The following is a 17,665-nucleotide window of genomic DNA, read 5'->3' on the forward strand; positions in this document are numbered from 1 at the left end:
GAGAGACAGAATTTTTTGGGACAGGATAGGGGGAGACAAAACTTCATCCCCGTTATGACGGTTACATTTTCGTCCCCGTTGTGGCAAAGCACTTTGTGTGCTCTGGATAGAACTGTATTTTCATAGCATACAGTATTAATACTTTCATTATAGTAAAACTGGAAGTTATGGAAACAGTGGAGAATTGGGAAGGAAAAAAAAAACAAAGACCAACAGAAATCTAGAACATTGTACAATGTTTTATTAAAAAGTCAAGAAAACACAAAAATCATCCTCCAATCCCACACCTAAACCCCTTGTTAAAGCCCCTCCCCCTCCCCAGCCCCCGCCCCAAAAACCCAAATATATCACAAGGTTTTACAACTGGCAGTGACGACTGAGGAAAACGACACCTTCAAAACCAAAAACAAAAGAGGGAGGAGGAGATGGGGTGAGGTGGGGTGGGTTTTGAGATCTAAAATTCAAATGAATATCCTTTATTTGGAATTCTTAAAAAGGGAGCCCCCCCCCCCCCCCCCCCCCCCAACCCCCCACACCCACCCGATCCAGCCCAGACTCAGTTCTGGAGTCTATAAATATATATGTATATATATATATTTATGAAAAGAGTGCTGTCCAAGACACTCAGTTCCTCAGCAGTGAAAGAAAGCATTTACATTAGTGAGGCTAAGTCCTGGAAGAACCATTAGCCACAGCACTTTACAGCGTCCCGCCCCCATTTGACATGTTTGCAATTTACCTAAATGACAACTGAAGAAGTGTCACGCGCAAGCACCTGCAACACTGAATTCTTTCTGAAGTATTTCTCTGCATAAGAGGATGACAAGACAGTTATGTTAGTCTTCATGATCTCTTAGGATCTGTTCCGCGCTGTACATACAAACTCAGGCAGCTCCTTTTTTTTGTTTTCTTTTTTTCCTTTTCTTTTGTACAAGGTCATCACTTCTGCACAACACCATCCTCAAACAACTGGCTCAGCAAACTGAGCATGCATTGGGCTATCGCCTGTTAAAATATCAAATACACTGAGGTAATTGTGTCTGAGTATGTAACCAAAAAAGTCGATGTGCATTTCATCTGTACACAGAACACGGCAGGGGCTGTGTGTTCAAGATTGATGGCAGGTGGATTTTGGGCATTATTATACAACATTTAGTTAAAGACAACAAACATCTCAGTGGCATTACTTCAGTTTTTAGGGATACCCACTTTTTTCCAGTCTCATGGGAGAAAAGCGCCACCTGCTGGTTCATATGAACACATGACTACATCAAATTCAGGTTGTATCTGTCAGACATGAAAAGAGAAGAGCAGGGAGGGAAGTGTTGTCTGACGATTGAGTGTGGTTATGGTCCAGATGTCATTTCTAGAAAAAACAAAACATGAGCGGGAATGAATCCAAGTAATAACGTCTAACCCTATAGCAACACAGGTCTTATTCTGTACAGCTAGAGTGAGATGGAAAAACTGAAGTGGGCCAGTAACAGCCACTGACATCCTCTCAGGATGGGCAGGTTAGAGTCTGGGGGGAAAACTCTGAGCTCTGAGACTTGGTCTTATTCACACTGGAACAGATAATCATTTGAATCATAACACGAGCCAAAGGGGACAGACAGGAAAAGAAGGCAGTATTAATCTAAAACACAGGAGGTGTTGATTAAGGAGAGGGAAAAGTCTGGATAAGAACTGCCATTCTGTTACATGAGCAGATTCTGACAATTGATTTTTATCCTGTTTTGACTGCAATTTCAGTACAAGTCCATGCCTCTGAAGAGTTCAAACCAATAAGAAAGGGATTTTCCTTGTGTCTTTATTGTAAAATTAACAACAAAAAAAACATTGATGATTTCAAGTACAGTCTATGGCCGTGTATTTAATTAGAGAGTGTGAAAAAAAAAAAAGTTGTCCGGAGAAAGACGTCACAGGCGCTCTGAGCGAAGCACACCTGAAAGCGCTGACTGACCGGACAGGAGTCTTTTCCCGCCACAAAAGGAGTGCAGAATGCATCACTGGAGGTGGGCTGGGGGGGTCATGCTAATGTGGCAGACACAGCCACTGAAGAAACCTACACTGTAGCCAGCTCCCTTCCTCAGTCATGTTTCTGTACTCACAGCCAGACCAAACACATGTCACCAATACCCACTGACTGGAAGAAAGAGTGAGGGGGGTGGAATTGGGCCTGGGGACTGGTTGAGTTTGGAGGACAAGGGTGTGTGGTGGAGTGGGGCAACTCAGAAAAGAAGTCTTAAGAGCTCGCTGAGATAACCTCTCAATTTTACAATGTAAATTTTCCTAGTTGAAAAAAAAAAAAAGTATCACCAATAGTAATTGCCTTACAAATATAAATCAGTTTTCTTTTCGTTTGTCAAAATATGAACATAAGACATCAAAATAAACAAACATACAAACAAGAAGCTAAATAAAAATCTACACCGGAGGAGGATTCTGTCCGATGCTCCAGGAGCGGAGGGGTGTTTTGACATTTCGGAGGAGGAAACGATCTCGAGAAGAAAACAAAAACAAAAACTAAAACAAATCAAAAACACAAATAAAAAGCACCCTGGTCTTCATATTGAGCGTTTTTGTCGTTTGGAATGTCGTTGGCCAGGCGTGTCCTCATCACTGCTGGCCTCAGCATCGTCTGCACCCCCCCTGCCCCCCCGCCGCCGCCCACTCCTCCTACTGTCTCTCTCGCTGTCACTCTCCTGCTCCCGGTAATCTTTTCGCTTGGACGTGGCCGCCGCCCTCTTGCTCTTTCTCCTCACCGTCTGCTCCTCCTCTTCCTCCTCGCTCTCGCTTTCCTCCTCCTCGTCTCGACCCCGCTGTCCGCTCTGTCTGGTCTTGCGTCCGCCGCCGTTCTCCTCCTCCCGTTTTGACTCTGCCTTGCTCCGTTTGCCGTTCTGCAGCCTGCGCCCCCCTCGTTCTCCTTCCTCTTCCTCGTCTTCCTCTTCCTCATCCTCCTCGTCGTCCTCATCTTCCTCGGTGTGGGCGGGCGTGAGGCTGGGGCGTTTGCGTTGGCGGCGGCGCAGGTAGCTGACCCCCGGCAGGATCTTGTGCAGTAATTCGGTGAAGGTCTGCTCTGTGCGGTTCATGCAGTTAAGCACGCTGCTGCCGGGCTGGTTGTACTCCTCGGCGTTGGAGAAGACCAGTTTGATGTCCTCCACGAAGTCCTGGGTGCTGCGGTACTGACTGGCCTTAAACTTGGACTGCATGGTGCTGAAGTCCATGGGGCTGCTGATGATGTCCTGGTAATCTTCAGCTTCCTCTGCTGACACAGGCTCTCTGTTACAGAACACGGGAGCACAGAAAGGGTCAGGACACAGTCTGACAAGTGTGTGTGTGTGTGTGTGTTTGTGTGAGTGTGAGAGACTGTGTACCTGAAAGGCCAACTGTAGCGATATTTGATGAGCTTCTGTAAAATCTCCTCACATTTCTCCAACTCCAGCACCTGTCTGCTCACCCCAGTCTTAGAGCACTGACGCACCTGTACACAACATCACAAAATGTCACAAACATTCAATCAACGTGACCATAAAATCACATTCATCTAAAAATCATCAGCACGCATATCTTGACAATAGACTATAATTCTTGGTGGAGACTGTTAAAAAAAAAAAAAAAGAAGACTTATATCATGGATCAAAGTCCATTAAACCATTCGTCCTTTAATTACGCCTGGTTTCGGTGTATTCTGCATGCCTGGGCATACTCACCAGTTCGTCAACATCAGCAGGGCTGCTTGGCGCTGCCCTCTGTTTGGAGGCTGATTTGGAGACTGGGGGCGAGTGCTTCTTAGACGCTGATTTACTCTGGACTTTGGAACGTCCCGAATGCTTCAGCTTTTTTCTTGGCCTCACTGTTTAAAACAAAAGGTTTCATCAACACCATTAACTGTGCTGTACACTACATAAAAAACAAAAAAAAAAAAAAAAAAAAAAAAAACACGATTTGACACCAGGGTGATGACACTGAATACATGACTGTTTTCCCAAATTGTCTGCAGGGTTCTAGAGGAAAAACGTAGCACTTTCACTTTAACACACTGACACACTGAATCCCATGCTCTTTGTAAATAATGACATCTAAAGTTCTATGTCTAAACACATCTAACAGACTCTCTGATTCAGCCCAGATCAGCTCCTCTGCCATCTAAAGCCCCCCCCCCCCCACAAAAGGACTAATGACTTACAGCTGTGCCCTGTATCTCGATACTCCTCTTCCTCTTCTTCGTCTTCCTCATCAGAATCCTCTTCATCTTCCTCCTCTGAGCCCTCTTCCTCCTCTGAATCTTCATTATAATTCCTGTCACATGGAAAAAAAGATGACCTTAGCTCCACAGATCTCCAAAACTTTGTCAGTGTAAAGAGCCCAAAAGCCCAAAGCATTTAATACTTTAAAATCTTTTCCAACTTAACAAAAAACATAAACGTATGTTAAAAGTACAGAAACCTATCTATAAATTGGTGCCTTTCTTTTACGATTATGAGTTTCTCTTCTGCCACTACTGTCCTGTGTTGTTTTTTGGGATTAGAGGAATTGAGTGATACTGCTGAATGGTAGCCACGGCGACCAGAGAGAGTCTTACCTGCCCCTGGAGCAGCGTCGGGCCATGGTTGGCTGACAGGCCGGACACAGCCACTCCCCCTCAGGGATGCGGTAGAGCGCCGGGCGCAGACAGAACAGATGGAAAGCCTTGTTACACTCATCACACAAAATCAGCTTGTCATCCTCACCTACTGAGTAAGACAGAGGGAAAGAAAGAAAAAAGGGAAAAAGAGAAAAACACAAAGCTCAATCTACATTCACACCACATGCGTTAGTCTATTGATAAACAGAAAATGGGCATCTTTTCCAAAGATAAGCGAATGAAGACAGAGCCTTCACATTACACGGCCTGCAGTTTCAAGACAGTAAGATAATAACAGCGTCCCTGTCTACAGCAGGCCGGGCATGAGGTGAGCTCAGGCTACGGCCATTGTTTAGTGGAATTAATGTTTGCATGTCTCAGATTACAGCGACACATGGACATGTGGGACAACACAGTTTTACTCTGTGTGTGTGTGTGTGTGTGTGTGTGTCTCATGTGACCAGAGCACATGGAGAGCGGGCCTCCTGAGGTCTGCTCAGTTTACACAGTGACAGGTGCTGTTAGAGACCGGGCCTCATATTCTCACTCCTCCACACTAAACAACACAGAGGAGTGGAGAGAGACAGGGCCCTAGCTGACCCTCCCACTCATATTTAATTGAGAAAGAACCAGCCCTCACGCCGCTGGGAAACACACCATTAACTCTACACTCATCGCTGAAAAATGTGATGTTGGATTAGCCTAAAAAAAAAAAGAGAGTTTACTTTCACTCCACCGCAGCTTTACTCTTCAGCTCTGTGAATTCTCTTAACTCATCATCTAATCCGAGGGTGTGTCTCTCAATAGCCCTCCCTGTTTTCTTTTTTCTTTCTCAATAAAACAAAGCTGTCATGTCCTATAGGGAGTAGTAGTGGAGTATAAGTGTGATCTGTTCAGTTATCTGCTGTCTTAAACTAGCATCTTACAGATTGAACACAACTTCAGCTCCAGGACCCTCTGAGAGAACTGCTGCAAACTTTGTCTCTTCTTTCCCTTGTGTTTTTTCCTTTTCGGTCCGCGTTGGGCTTTTTGAATACGATCCTCTGGCTCCCCCTACTGGTAATGGTTAACAGTGGCCTCTCTCTTCCCAGCCTAAATAAATCCTAGTTCATAGCGAAACACATCCAATAATACTATGCCCACCCAGTTAGGCAAGTGCTCTCAGCCCAAAACTTTTTACTTCACTTCCATAACACTCACATCACCACTCTAACCCTAAACATTCATTCATACTGTAGTGGTGAGAGACACACTAATGACCAGGGGGTTCTGGGTTCATATCCTAAGTGTGATGGTTCAGTGTTAATGTGTCCCTGAAGCATTACTACATCTGGGTGGGTGGCAGGGACCGAACAGGAGTCATGAGACTGGACGTCTGTAGCGTTTGGCTGAACGACTCACCTTTCTTTCGGCACACTTTGCATCGTGCGTTCTCGGCAGACATGTCCCACTTAATGCAGGCGTCCAGCATGCCCAGTAACACATGCATGCGGGAGAAAGTCTGAGCCTCGCGGATCGCGGTCTTCCACTTCTCCACCGCCGTGGCCACCTACAGGACAGAGTGACACTGGTTGAGAATGACGATACAGGCCAGGTGTTCAGTTAGAGAGAAAAAGATCCCCAAGTGATCCCTGAGAGAGATTTTCCCCACTAACATAGTCAGTATGATTGGCTGGCTTGGTTAAGAGAAAATACAAGCCCACCTCTCCACCTGCATATGCATATTCATCCTGGCCTCCTACACACACACACTTACCCTGGCCTCCTCAGCTAGCCTTTTCTCCTCATCCACCTCCTCAGCCTTGCTGCTCTCCTCTCCTGCCTGTTTCTTTTTCTTCTTCTGTTTGGGAGCCATGAAGCCCTGAAGAAACTTCTTAATCACACTCTCCTGAAGAGTGATCACACACTCGCCAAAATCCTTCAGCTTCTCCAGAGAGCGTACCTGGGTCGTCACAGGAACAGCAAGTCAATATAAACTACACACACAGCCTAAACATGTGAAAAGAATAAAGCAAACACGTAGGGAAAGAGACAAGGGAAAGTAATGAGAATACTCACCCTCTCCTCAAAGTCAGAGGTGTCGTCCATGTATCCCAGGCCTCCTTTCTGTAGGCGTGAGGCCACCTCAATGATGTCACTGCGCAGGTATCTGAGCAGCTCCTGATGGCCGTCACAGGTCTTCAGTCCCGGGTTGGCCTTTCTGGCCAGGTGGATGGAGTGCTGGAGATCCTGGTACCTACACAGACACACACACCCTTTCTATTTATAATGTTCACCAGAAGAGGTTTCATCATTTTTACCAGGAACCTATAAATGTAATGCTGCACTTTTCACAAGAGAAAATTTCACAGGCAAATCAAGAAATCATAGGTCACAGATATCTGTGTCTAGAACCAAACGGAGAAGAACAAATTCAGTTGAAGAGTAACATTGTGTGTGTGTGTTTGGGTTACTTACTTGTGTTGCATTTTGAGTTTCAGCTCACTTTCTCTGACTCCTTGTGAATGAAGACTTTCAATCAGTTCCTCCAGGTCCTTTGTGGTGTCACACACAAACCTAACAACACACACAAGTTCAAACAGGGCAAAGTGCAGTGGATAGTCACAGGTTCCTCAACTGCTCTGCTTGAACACAAGACATTCACACGCAAAGTTTAGTGTCCACTTTGAGTGCAAATGCAACAGTGTGGAAGCGGCTGAGGTCATAGCCATGTGAAGCCGTGCTTGTTTTGATTCTGTTTATTCTCTACACTCCTGTCTGGTTATCTTTTCAGAACAGAGCGCATAACGACTTGCTGATGAAACAGTGATGTGATTGGCTTAGTAGTGTGCAGCGTGTAAACCACACTTTTCCCCAGTAATTTGTCTGACACAGTCCACACTCGTAAAGCACTATTCTTTGAGTAATTGTGTTTAAATAGTCGTCAAGCAGGCAAGAATGTCCAGTTCTTCTCTTTCAGATAAAGACTAAGCGGTCTGCAATGGGATCACGGCATAATTTATTTGCATAACATAATGTTCACTTAATACACTGCCACATGTCTTTGAGTTTATTTTACGGGATGTAACGCTTCATCTTTAACACAAACATTTGGCTTTTTCCACCTACGGCTGCTACATCTTCTCATCCCTGCCTGAGCTCTCAGTGTTTCTCCAAACGCTTCATCAAAGAGAAGAACCTCTGCCAAAACACACAGTTTACCGTTTCCAGTGCAGGATATAGAAACAAACGGTTTCAACAAAATTTGTCAAGTTAAACAGAGCAGATGGTATGCTCTGAATTTCACCATAATACTAAAACAGTTTATGCAATTATCCTCGACGTAACTGTGAATCTAATGAACTGGTCAGAAGTTTGGCTCATTTCTCCTCTATTCATACAACAGATATGAAAACTGCAACTGGAAAACTCCTACCCAACATCACATGAACACACACACACACACACACGTAATCATCCCAAACTAGCTCACAGGGAGATGACAAAAGATGATTCCTTGTGTAAAAGACCATTAGACTTATAGATAGAGAAACAGGACATAATAAACTCTATGTTTAGTGACAGACAGAGGATAAAAGAGAGCCTTACCAGAGGTTCTGTCCCTGTTTGGGTACGGTTGTCTCAATGCAGGTTTCATTAGTGGGTGCGGCGCCCTGCTGCCCGCCTTCGTTAGACGTGCTGGCTATGCTGCCCTCTTCCTCCTTATCACCATCTGACCACCAGGGGGCGACATAAACACTAATCACTCCATAGACCCTAGCACAGCAGTCTACTTATTTCAGTTTTACAGAGCTTTTGAACTCACTTGGCATGGCAGTGTGACATGAATTTGGAGATTTAGAATTAGAGATTTGTTTGTTTCTTGGTTTGGCTTTTTTTTTCTGGTAACACAGACCGGCTTGTAAACGGTTCACTCACCCTCTGCATCCTGCTCCTCTTTCTTTGTCTCTTCCTCCTCCTCTTCCTCCTGTGCAGGCTGCTTTTCCTGCTCCTCAGGAGGTAGAGTGAAGCTGTAGTCAATGCTCTCATGTACCCAGCCCTTCTCTATGTACAGGCCTGGGACTACATCTGAGAACAGCCAGTACCTACACACACACATACGTTATTGTAAACAAAACAAGTTATGTCATCAAATATCAAATGAAAAGAACACCAGACTGTTCAATGATCAAGGTGGAAAACACACAAGCTGAAGCCTACCAAGAATCACATCTGTTACGTGATAGGAAACATTTAGAGTAAAACAAAGTGTACGACACAGGAACAGGACGGACACACAGATTCATCCTGCACTCAGGGGGCACCTTTCAGTCTGCTTAAGACAGCAACAAAAGTCATGTGAGTGAGTGTGTGTGCTGACCGGTTGTGGTTGCGGTCAGTCCCGAGTGGCGTTCTCCTCAGGACCAGTTTGGCTTTAGTGATGGCGTCCTGAAAGGCCCTCTCTGCCGCAGCCTTTTGTTTCCTGATGCGCTCCTCTTCTGCCTCTTTCTCCATCCGCTCTGCAGAAACACACATCGTATTCAATAAACACAGCACATACATGCTCTGAGATTAAGGTTAATCTCCTCAAATACTCTAAATGAATAAACTCCACGTTCTCCACTCTCCTCAGTCTGCCTCCTGTTCACTTCTTCTTTCTTTTCATACTTTTCCTCACCTTTATTTTGTCGTTCCTGCTCCTCTCTCTCTTTCTTGGCCTGGATGGCCATCAGTCTCCTGCTCTTCACTGTGCTGATCATATCCTCTGGTTCTGGTTCCACCTTTACTTTAGCTGCCTCTTTCTTCCCACCCCCTTCTTTCCCTTCTTTCTTTTTCTCCGTCTTTGCCCCTCCTTCTCCTCCACCTCCTCCACCCTCTACCTTCACCCATCCACCGCCTGCTGCCTGGTTCTTCGCCTCCATCTGCTCTTTGCGTTTCTGTTTCTCCGCCCTTTTGCGGTCATTGACCTCTTTAAGTGTGGCCAGTCGCTCCTTCCACATTTCGGCCGACCGTTGCTGCATGGCGTCCACGTGGTCCTCCACCGAGTAGGTCATGAGGATGCGGTGACACAGCGCCACCAGCAGGCTGACCTTCTCCTGCGGGGTCAACTCGAATATCTCCGACGTCTCCAGACGCTCCAGGAACTCGCTGCTCACCACGTCGTCGTACCCGCCGCCGGGGGGCCAGTCCTCCGAGTCCCGCCCGCTCTCGTCGGCGTGGGCGTCGGACGGGCGCAGGCAGAGCCGCACCAGCTCCGAGACGGAGTGCATGGTGAGGGGGATCTCGGACAGAGGCATGTCCAGCTCGCTGTAGCCCTCCGCCAGCTCGTCCTGCAGCAGCGTCTGCAGCAGAACCACCAGCACGCGGTTCAGGTATAGGAATCCGGCCTTATCGCCGGCTAACGCCTCCATCAGAGCCACGGCCGTGATCGGGTACTGGTCGTCCGGCATCAGCAGGCCCGAGTAGCAGTGTAGGAAGTCGGTAACCATGGCGATGTCACCAAACAGGGCATTGGGCATGCCCTCTGGCATGTCAACCAGGCGGAAGGTGGGCAGGCTCTTGCCCTCGATCTCCTGGTCTTCGTATCGACGCTGTTGCTCGCGTCGCGCCAGCATCTCTTTCTCTCTGCGCTCTTTCGCTTTCTCGCGTAGTTTCTCTTTGATCTCTTCCCGCTTCTTCCTGAGCTCCTCCTGTTTCTCCTCCTCGCTCATGGCCGCCCAGCGGCGCTTGTGCTCCAGAAGCTCCCAGCGTTTCTGCACTAGCTCCCGCAGCTCGTCCGGCAGACGGCCGCGGTCCTCCGCAGACAGAGCTTTGGCTGTTTTGGAGATGAGAGAGGACAGCGCGTTCTTCTTGTCCTCCTTGCCTTTGTTCTCCTTATAGTAGCGTATGAGGTGTAGGGCGATGGGGGGCAGGGGTTTGCCCAGTTTGGGCGTTCCTGGTGTCAAGCTCCTGGCTCTCTTTTTAGGGCTGGCCGCTGCACTGGGGCTCTTGGCCAAATCCAAAAGGGTCATCTGCTTCATTTTGGGCTTCTTATTGCTTCCGGAGCCTTTCTCGTCTTTTTTGGAGGCCTTCTGGCCGTTAGGGGTCTTGGCCGCTCCACTCTTACGGCTCTTCTTAGCATCACTGTTTTTTTTGTCGCCTTGCTTTTTACTAGATTTTGGAGTGGAGAGGACAGCCTCTGTGCCTGATTTCTTGGGTGTTCCAGAGTTCTTTACTTTCAATGGAGAACCGTTCATTTTCTTTACCTATGAAATATTGAAAAATATTATACCTCTAACAACCAGTCAGCAACTTTCAAAACATTAGCTACCTAGCTTCATTCAGAAACATTCTTGGATTGCTTTAATATAGGCATTCAGCAAAATCATAGCTTCTGCGCCAGTCTAAAATAATATTTACCACCAAAAATCACTTTTGTCTGAGCGAGCAACAGGCCAAACTATGACAAACCTGCATGTGGCCCCAGAGTGTTGGGCTGAGAGGTATGTTTTGTGCATCTTTCTTTTTCTTCCTCTTTTTCTCCTTCTCACCCTTCTCATTCAAACCTTCACTCTCTGGTCCAGATTCTGACGTCTTCATCTTCTTACTGGGCTTTCCCTCAGGAGATGCAAGACTCTTCCGCTTGGATGAAGGATTTTCAGCCAAAAACTAACACACACACACCACAAAGGTGATTTGACATAAAGACTTAAAACCACTTCCTCAAACATTGAACATAAAACTGTGTTTAATACTTGTAATAAACACTTTAACTATATTAAATGAAAAAAGACTAATGATGCTGTTCCAATTCCAATACTTTACCTTGTATGGGTCGAGTAGGAAGTCACTGAATTTGCTTGGCAGGTTGTATTTTTTCACCAGTTCATCCTCCACCACCCAGGGGGCGTTCTCGCCTGAACCCAGACGTAGAGCGTAGTGTCTGATAAAGTAGCGCATGATCTCTTTGTTTGGAGGACGTTCCGTTCTGAATAGGCTGTCTGCAGGAACATCACTAATGACCTGAGAGAGGAGAGCAGAGAAAGAAAACTACAGTACCACAAGAAAGACTCCACAAGATAGCCCATCCTCAAACACATTCCTACCATTAACATCTGCTCCTAAAATTAACCCCACTGTTATTCAGATTCCACCTCTCAACGTTGTGATCCACAGAGTATATCTATAGCATGCCAATGTAACCTGTGGTGTGACTCATTAATGTCAGACAGAAACACTGATCATCGATTCTACCTAACAAGACCATTGAGAGAAGCACAGTGAACCCCCCCCCCCCCTCACCTTGTCTTCATTGATTAGTTTGACATCATATTTGTGTGGGAGGAATTTAGGCATCACCCATTTCTTCTTCTCCTCCTTCATGCTGGTGGGCAGTTTCCTGGGGGAACGGCGAGCTCGGTCACCTACACAATCCAGAGAGAGAGAAAGAGATTTTAGCCTGGATCGACTGACTGAAAGCTGACCGCTCAACATACACACTCACAAGATGAAATCAACTGAGCGGATCTTTAGTGGTATCTTGTTTTTATGTGATGTTGCTGTAGTGTACGGTACTGTTTAACTCTTGCCACTCTGTGTTTGGGGCCATAAAGAGCTATAATGAATAAGGACAGAGCTATGACAGTAGTGACTCACACAGACTGTCTCTCTTGTTCTCCTCCTCCTTGGGCTGGGGGTCCTTCTTTTGGTTCTCTTGACTGGCGTTCTCCTTATCGCTTGAGGGTGAGTCACATGCTCCTTCCATCTTTTTCTCCGCCTGCTCCTCCTGAGGAGTCTCCAACGGGTGAATCTTCACCACCTTCACACGCAAACTCTTATCTTTACCAACCTGGTCAGAGGAAGAGAGTGAATGAAGGGGAGAGGTTGAAATAAAAAGGGGGGGGGGGTCAGTTGTGTTTGTGCTATCAACATTAAGTGAACAGTTTCAGATTAGGATACTGCAACAAGCTCGCTCTTACCAAGAAGTCACATTCTTCCCCAACAGCGTATTTGGTGAGAATCTCCACCCAGGCCAAGTCCACCAGTTTGTCTAGAGACACTGTGTTATGGTGAACAATCTCCAGAACTGGCTTCTCAAACCATACTGGGTACTCCTCCTGAAGCCTACGGAGGAGAACCATGTTCAACACATTCGTTACAGTCACTACAAATCACTGACATAGCCTAACATTCAATGACACAATGCAAAGTGTTAACACATCCTTACATCAGCTCGTTAATAAGATCTAACATTTGAAATAGTGTACATGTACATCTGCCCACATCTGTGGCCTTTGTTTCACTTAACGGCCAGCAGAGGGCGATAACACATGCAAACAGACCTACTGACTATAAGAGTAAAAATAGCCATCTTTAAATACAACTCCTGATCCAGCCTGAGCCTACAGCAGCAGAGCGTAGCCCTGTGTACTGCTCTCTGCTCCGCCTGCTTTGGGTGTGCGTGTGTGTGTGTGTGTTAGACAAACCATATACACAGACTGCTTACATAACATGACTCATCTAAACACACTGAGCCAGCAAGCAGTTGTAAGGGTCATGGATTTTCCCCTCTGGCTTGTTGTTTTCTTTACAGAAACCCTCTGATGAAATTGAGAGGCTGACATATTTACGCCCATAGGATTCTCAGACGTTCTCAGTCTGTACGACGCATTATTGGACCGAGGGGAGGGATGCCACAGAACAGCCAATGAGAGAGGGAGGATCAGGTGACTTTCATTTGACTCAGATCAGGATGAAAGGAGAGTTTAGCAGTTTATCTCTGATTATCTTTCTGCCTTTGCTACAATACAAATGCTTGCAACTGTCTTTATGGGCAGACAGAAAGAAACAAGACTACTTCAGAGCAGACTACAAAAAGAAAGCACAAAAGAAAACGAGAAAGAAAGAGAGAGGGAGAGATGGTACTGACATATTAAGTGAGAAAGGGAGGCAGACAAGGACAGTGATAAATGGGGAAAAAAAAAAAGAGAGAGAGAAACACGACACATAAGATTGTGTGGGTGGATTACAGGGTGTGACAATGCTTTCGATTGGCTTGCTCTCCTGTTCTGATGTTACTCACAGCTCAGTTACTTCCTGCTCTTCCTCCCAGGCCTCCATGTGCGTGAGCTGGTTGCTGCCGGTGCTCTTACATGTCCAGATGCGTTCCCCATACCTCTGCATCCGCGCCTCATATTCTCTGCACAACCTCGTTAAGGACAAACAAACAAGCAAACATGCTTCTCAAAATAGGCTACAGCTCATTAAACCGAATCCAGGCACAACGAGGCTCGGAGACAATGATAAACAGGGCTTTTCCACAAACTTGGCCAACAAAACTATTTCAGAGAAACGCAATAAGTGACAGTAAATATTGAAGACTTTGAGAGAACACACAAAGTGGTGGGGAGAAAAAAAAAAAAAGAGAGAGAGGACCAACAGATCTGGACACAAAAAGGAAGAGGAGAAAACAATACTATCAAAACAACTAGCCTGTTCCACCGTTTGGTCTGTGTATCGTAAAAGAGGCCAGGCAATGTCTGACACAAAGTAGATCAGTTTAACCAGCTCCCTCTAGTGCTACCGTCTAGCACCATGCGAGAGAGAGACAGAGAGAGAGTGAGCGCTCATTCATAATTAATGCAGATGTGTAGCAAAGAAGCTCAATAATTAAAGAAAGAGCACGAGTTCCCGTCCCACTACTAGCATATATTTGAATCTTATCATGAGGGACGAGGCAGGAGCAATTAAGACGGGGGTTCTGCAATCACCCTTGTAAAAATTGCATTAAGCACGGTGCAAGATCTCCATCCGCTTATCATCCAAGAAGAGGAACGGACAGTATTAACAGATGTAATATAACTTCTGTCAGCCAATCATTGGCCAGGGCTTGCATCTCACCAAAGGTCTTTATTCTGCTGGAGTTGCTGTAAAACATGTTTGATGCAATAACCTTATTCCCTTTTTAATTACATAAAAAAGAAACTCCACCGTAGTGAGTTCCCACATCGCAGAGCAGGCTTTGAGCTCCTGACTAAATGTGGATGGCACCTCCTGAAAGCCAACACAGCAGCATGATAGGGGAAAACCCCAAGGACAGAGACGGCATACAGCCTGGCCACATGAGAAACACAGAGTTAGTCATTTCCTTAGTTTCACTGTCTCAGTGGACCTGGAACATCTCCCACCACAAATCTTCCATACCCATAAACAAGACCATTTACATGCTTGCATCATACTTGCAATAGCTGAAAATATGCAATCAGCCTAGGTCCTGGGTTATATGGGATACTGTTGTATATGTATACATGTAGTGAGCTTTCATGCTTTTGGCATTACTAAGAGATGGCATTAAGAAGTGGCTGTAAGATCTTAAATCTTATGAACCACACCATAACGTGCGACTCTGGACGGTAGCATCAAGGGCTTATGCTCAGTTTTGGACAGTAATTATGCTCTTTTCGGATGCTGTTAAATGTCAAGCAATGGAAGTGACGCCATGTACCAACATAAACCAAAGGTCACTGCCATGCATACAAACATTTAAAAATCTGTATGTGAAAGGGGGCCCCCCCAAGTTCAGTTAAACCCACCTTTTGCAATGATGACACAACTCACGTGGCGCACAGGCAACCTATTTTCAGACCATGCAAGCGCTACAGATTGTAACCAAGCAAATGACCTCGAAAAGACAATGTAAGTTACTGCACTAGTCACATTAAGACGATACAGGGCAAATCTAACGTGTTCTGCGATCTAATTTATTTTGCACAGTACGCCAATCAGGCTCTCGTGTAGCTGCTACAGCTAACAAGCTACAGTATTTTGTTTTTTTTGTATTCGCTATCGTACAACTGGCTGGCGAGTTATACGATCACACGTGCCGAACGCAAGAGCGTTTAGCTTGTCAAACCTCCACCATGCTCTGGGCTGCAAGTGTACGGGAACACGTCGTGCTAGCATGTGTGTTAGCTCATAACCTGACGCACACGGGCCCTTGAGTCTCTTATACAAGCTCAGATCAGACGGCGCTTTGGACGCGAAGCTAGTTAGCCGGTTAGATGTCATCTACGTATGGCGCCTCATTGACTGTCGGTGCTAGCTAGCTAACTAACAACCACCGCTAAACCCCGCTAAATGTGTCAGTCTGGAAATTGTCAATACGTGAGTTAATAATAACACAATGTGAAATCAGACCGGCTTACAAACGTTATCCCATTAGCCGGTTAGCTTGACAGTGAAAGCAAAAGGATGGGATGAACTTGCTCACTGTAGTCATGCTAATCAGGAAAAACAAACATCACAAAAGGCATCCTCGACACATAACAGGCCGGTAGTTGTGTAACAAAATGCGATTGAAGCCCTGATGTACATCGCAACGCGTATTTGAACAAGCCATGGCTATGAATGTAGCCCGTGTGCTAACGCCGTTTGCTCAGAGAGAAAGGATACTCTTTGTTCCTAAAGGCCTCCTTGGTGTGCTCAATAACGTAGACCTCCTCTCCTGGGCCTGGCGGCTCCATTAGCGGCTTCACCAGCGGGTACGGCTTCCGGCCCAGCAACGGTGCCATCGTGAGTAGGTGACGACAGCAGTAACGAACAAATAAATAATCCTCCTTCTTGCACAGAACTCCACGGAAAAACAGCGCAGATCCTAAGCATGAATTCCGGAATCCACTGATATCACAAAGCCTTTCCCACGTTTCCTGAGCATTCAACGTGTAGCATCGAGCTAGGCTATGCTAGCTAGCTAGTTTTGCGTAAATTTCGCTGAAAAACAACAACACACGATACCCCGGGCTAGTCACATCGCCTCGTAGTTGTGCTGGTTCGTGGAGCTGGTTGTGTCATTGTTATCTAACATCCGAGTGGTTTGGGGAAGGACGGCGAGAATCAGTCTTTGACGACTTGACTTGCGCTCAAGGAAAACTTCAGTAAGCCGGGGTAGAAGAGCAGCCTTACTGAGTATTCCAAGTCGCGGTAAAGCGGAGGCGCCCGTCAGGGGGTCTGGCGCGCTTTCTAAGTTGCCCTGGTTTCTGTACAATCTGGATTCCACGCCTGGCAATGTTGTTGTTTCTTAAACCTCCTTTTCAGCAACTCACGCTTCCTCTGGGATACTTGGGGGGTATTAGTTACAAAAACAAACAACAGCGTTAAATACCTGGTTGAAAAATGGCGGGAGTTCCTACTCCGCCGGCAACATTCCGTACAACCTCAAAACTCCGTTACCCCGGCAGCAAGCCGCGTCGAAATGGTTTATTCCACCCACTCTTTTCATCAATTGGCTACATGACCACAGAGCCCACTTTAGCAGACTCTCATTGGTCTGTCGTAACGTCTATTTTCCGGAAAATCACGCCCCTTTACAGTGGAGCCACGCCCCGACTAGAGAATAAAGTGTTAGGTTGAAAAGAAAGGTTAAAGGTCAGTTGGTGACAAATCAACAGAAATATCCGAATTTATCAAGACTCAGTCGATCAAAACACGTCTGTTACCACAAAAAATTGATTTATTCTACGATGCTGCGAAGCTGAAGATTAGTCTGTGGAAGTTTACTGATTGCTCAACTGTAGGGGGGGTAGCTTTCTAAAATTGGTTTGGAAACAATGGCGTGTGTGCACACGACACTCAAAACTCAATTAAAGAGACAGTCAACATTAAATCAGCGCTTTGTGCCAAGGGGTTAATGTGAAAATATCCAGATCCCGTCTTTGTGGGGAATTTTTTCAACATCTAAAATAAACATAAATGTGAAGATATAAAATAACAAAGATGTACCGACGGCCAACTGTAGACTTTCACTTCAAATATTTTTAGCCCATAAACTGAATGTTTTTTTTGTTTTTTTTGTAGTTATCTAACACCTTCAAGTGATTATTAATTTCCCAAACTGTAGCAATCACACACTGAAGACCAAAACCAGTATTTAATCATTAGAGGTGCTCACACGTGATGTGATTGATTTGTAATTTTCCTAAACTCCACCACTCTGGGTGCAGTTCAGATTATATAGAGCAGGTTTACCCTAGCCTATCATTTATAGATGCGAATTCACTCATAATTTACTCTCAACAATCAGTC

At 45.8% G+C, this 17,665-nt stretch overlaps 1 protein-coding gene across 1 annotated transcript; it reads right to left on the bottom strand.

The window, feature by feature from the left end:
• Positions 1-2,164: 2,164 nt before the first annotated feature.
• baz1b (bromodomain adjacent to zinc finger domain, 1B) lies at positions 2,165-16,678 on the bottom strand. The gene is made up of 21 exons (XM_030766953.1): positions 16,037-16,678; positions 13,668-13,784; positions 12,565-12,709; positions 12,242-12,434; positions 11,888-12,009; positions 11,411-11,608; positions 11,057-11,254; positions 9,487-10,851; positions 9,285-9,447; positions 8,988-9,126; positions 8,546-8,712; positions 8,216-8,339; positions 7,085-7,183; positions 6,686-6,863; positions 6,384-6,569; positions 6,029-6,176; positions 4,586-4,733; positions 4,190-4,302; positions 3,714-3,856; positions 3,378-3,484; positions 2,165-3,282 (listed from the first exon to the last, which is right to left on the bottom strand). Exons 1-21 carry the CDS (start codon positions 16,153-16,155, stop codon positions 2,568-2,570), a joined length of 4,887 nt encoding a protein of 1,628 aa, XP_030622813.1. The 5' UTR covers positions 16,156-16,678; the 3' UTR covers positions 2,165-2,567.
• Positions 16,679-17,665: the final 987 nt, after the last annotated feature.

Source organism: Chanos chanos, chromosome 2, assembly GCF_902362185.1.
Source record: "Chanos chanos chromosome 2, fChaCha1.1, whole genome shotgun sequence".
NCBI classification, from domain to species: Eukaryota; Metazoa; Chordata; class Actinopteri; order Gonorynchiformes; family Chanidae; genus Chanos; species Chanos chanos.

Bases quoted from the DNA above. Each gene is read 5' to 3' on its own strand.
- baz1b (XM_030766953.1), bottom strand. From the start codon at position 16,155: ATGGCACCGTTGCTGGGCCGGAAGCCGTACCCGCTGGTGAAGCCGCTA. The intron at 8,340-8,545 runs GTGAGTGAACCG...CCTGGTGGTCAG, and splicing joins AGAGGAGCAGGATGCAGAGG to ATGGTGATAAGGAGGAAGAG. The intron at 3,857-4,189 runs GTAAGTCATTAG...TGTTTTAAACAG, and splicing joins TCGAGATACAGGGCACAGCT to TGAGGCCAAGAAAAAAGCTG.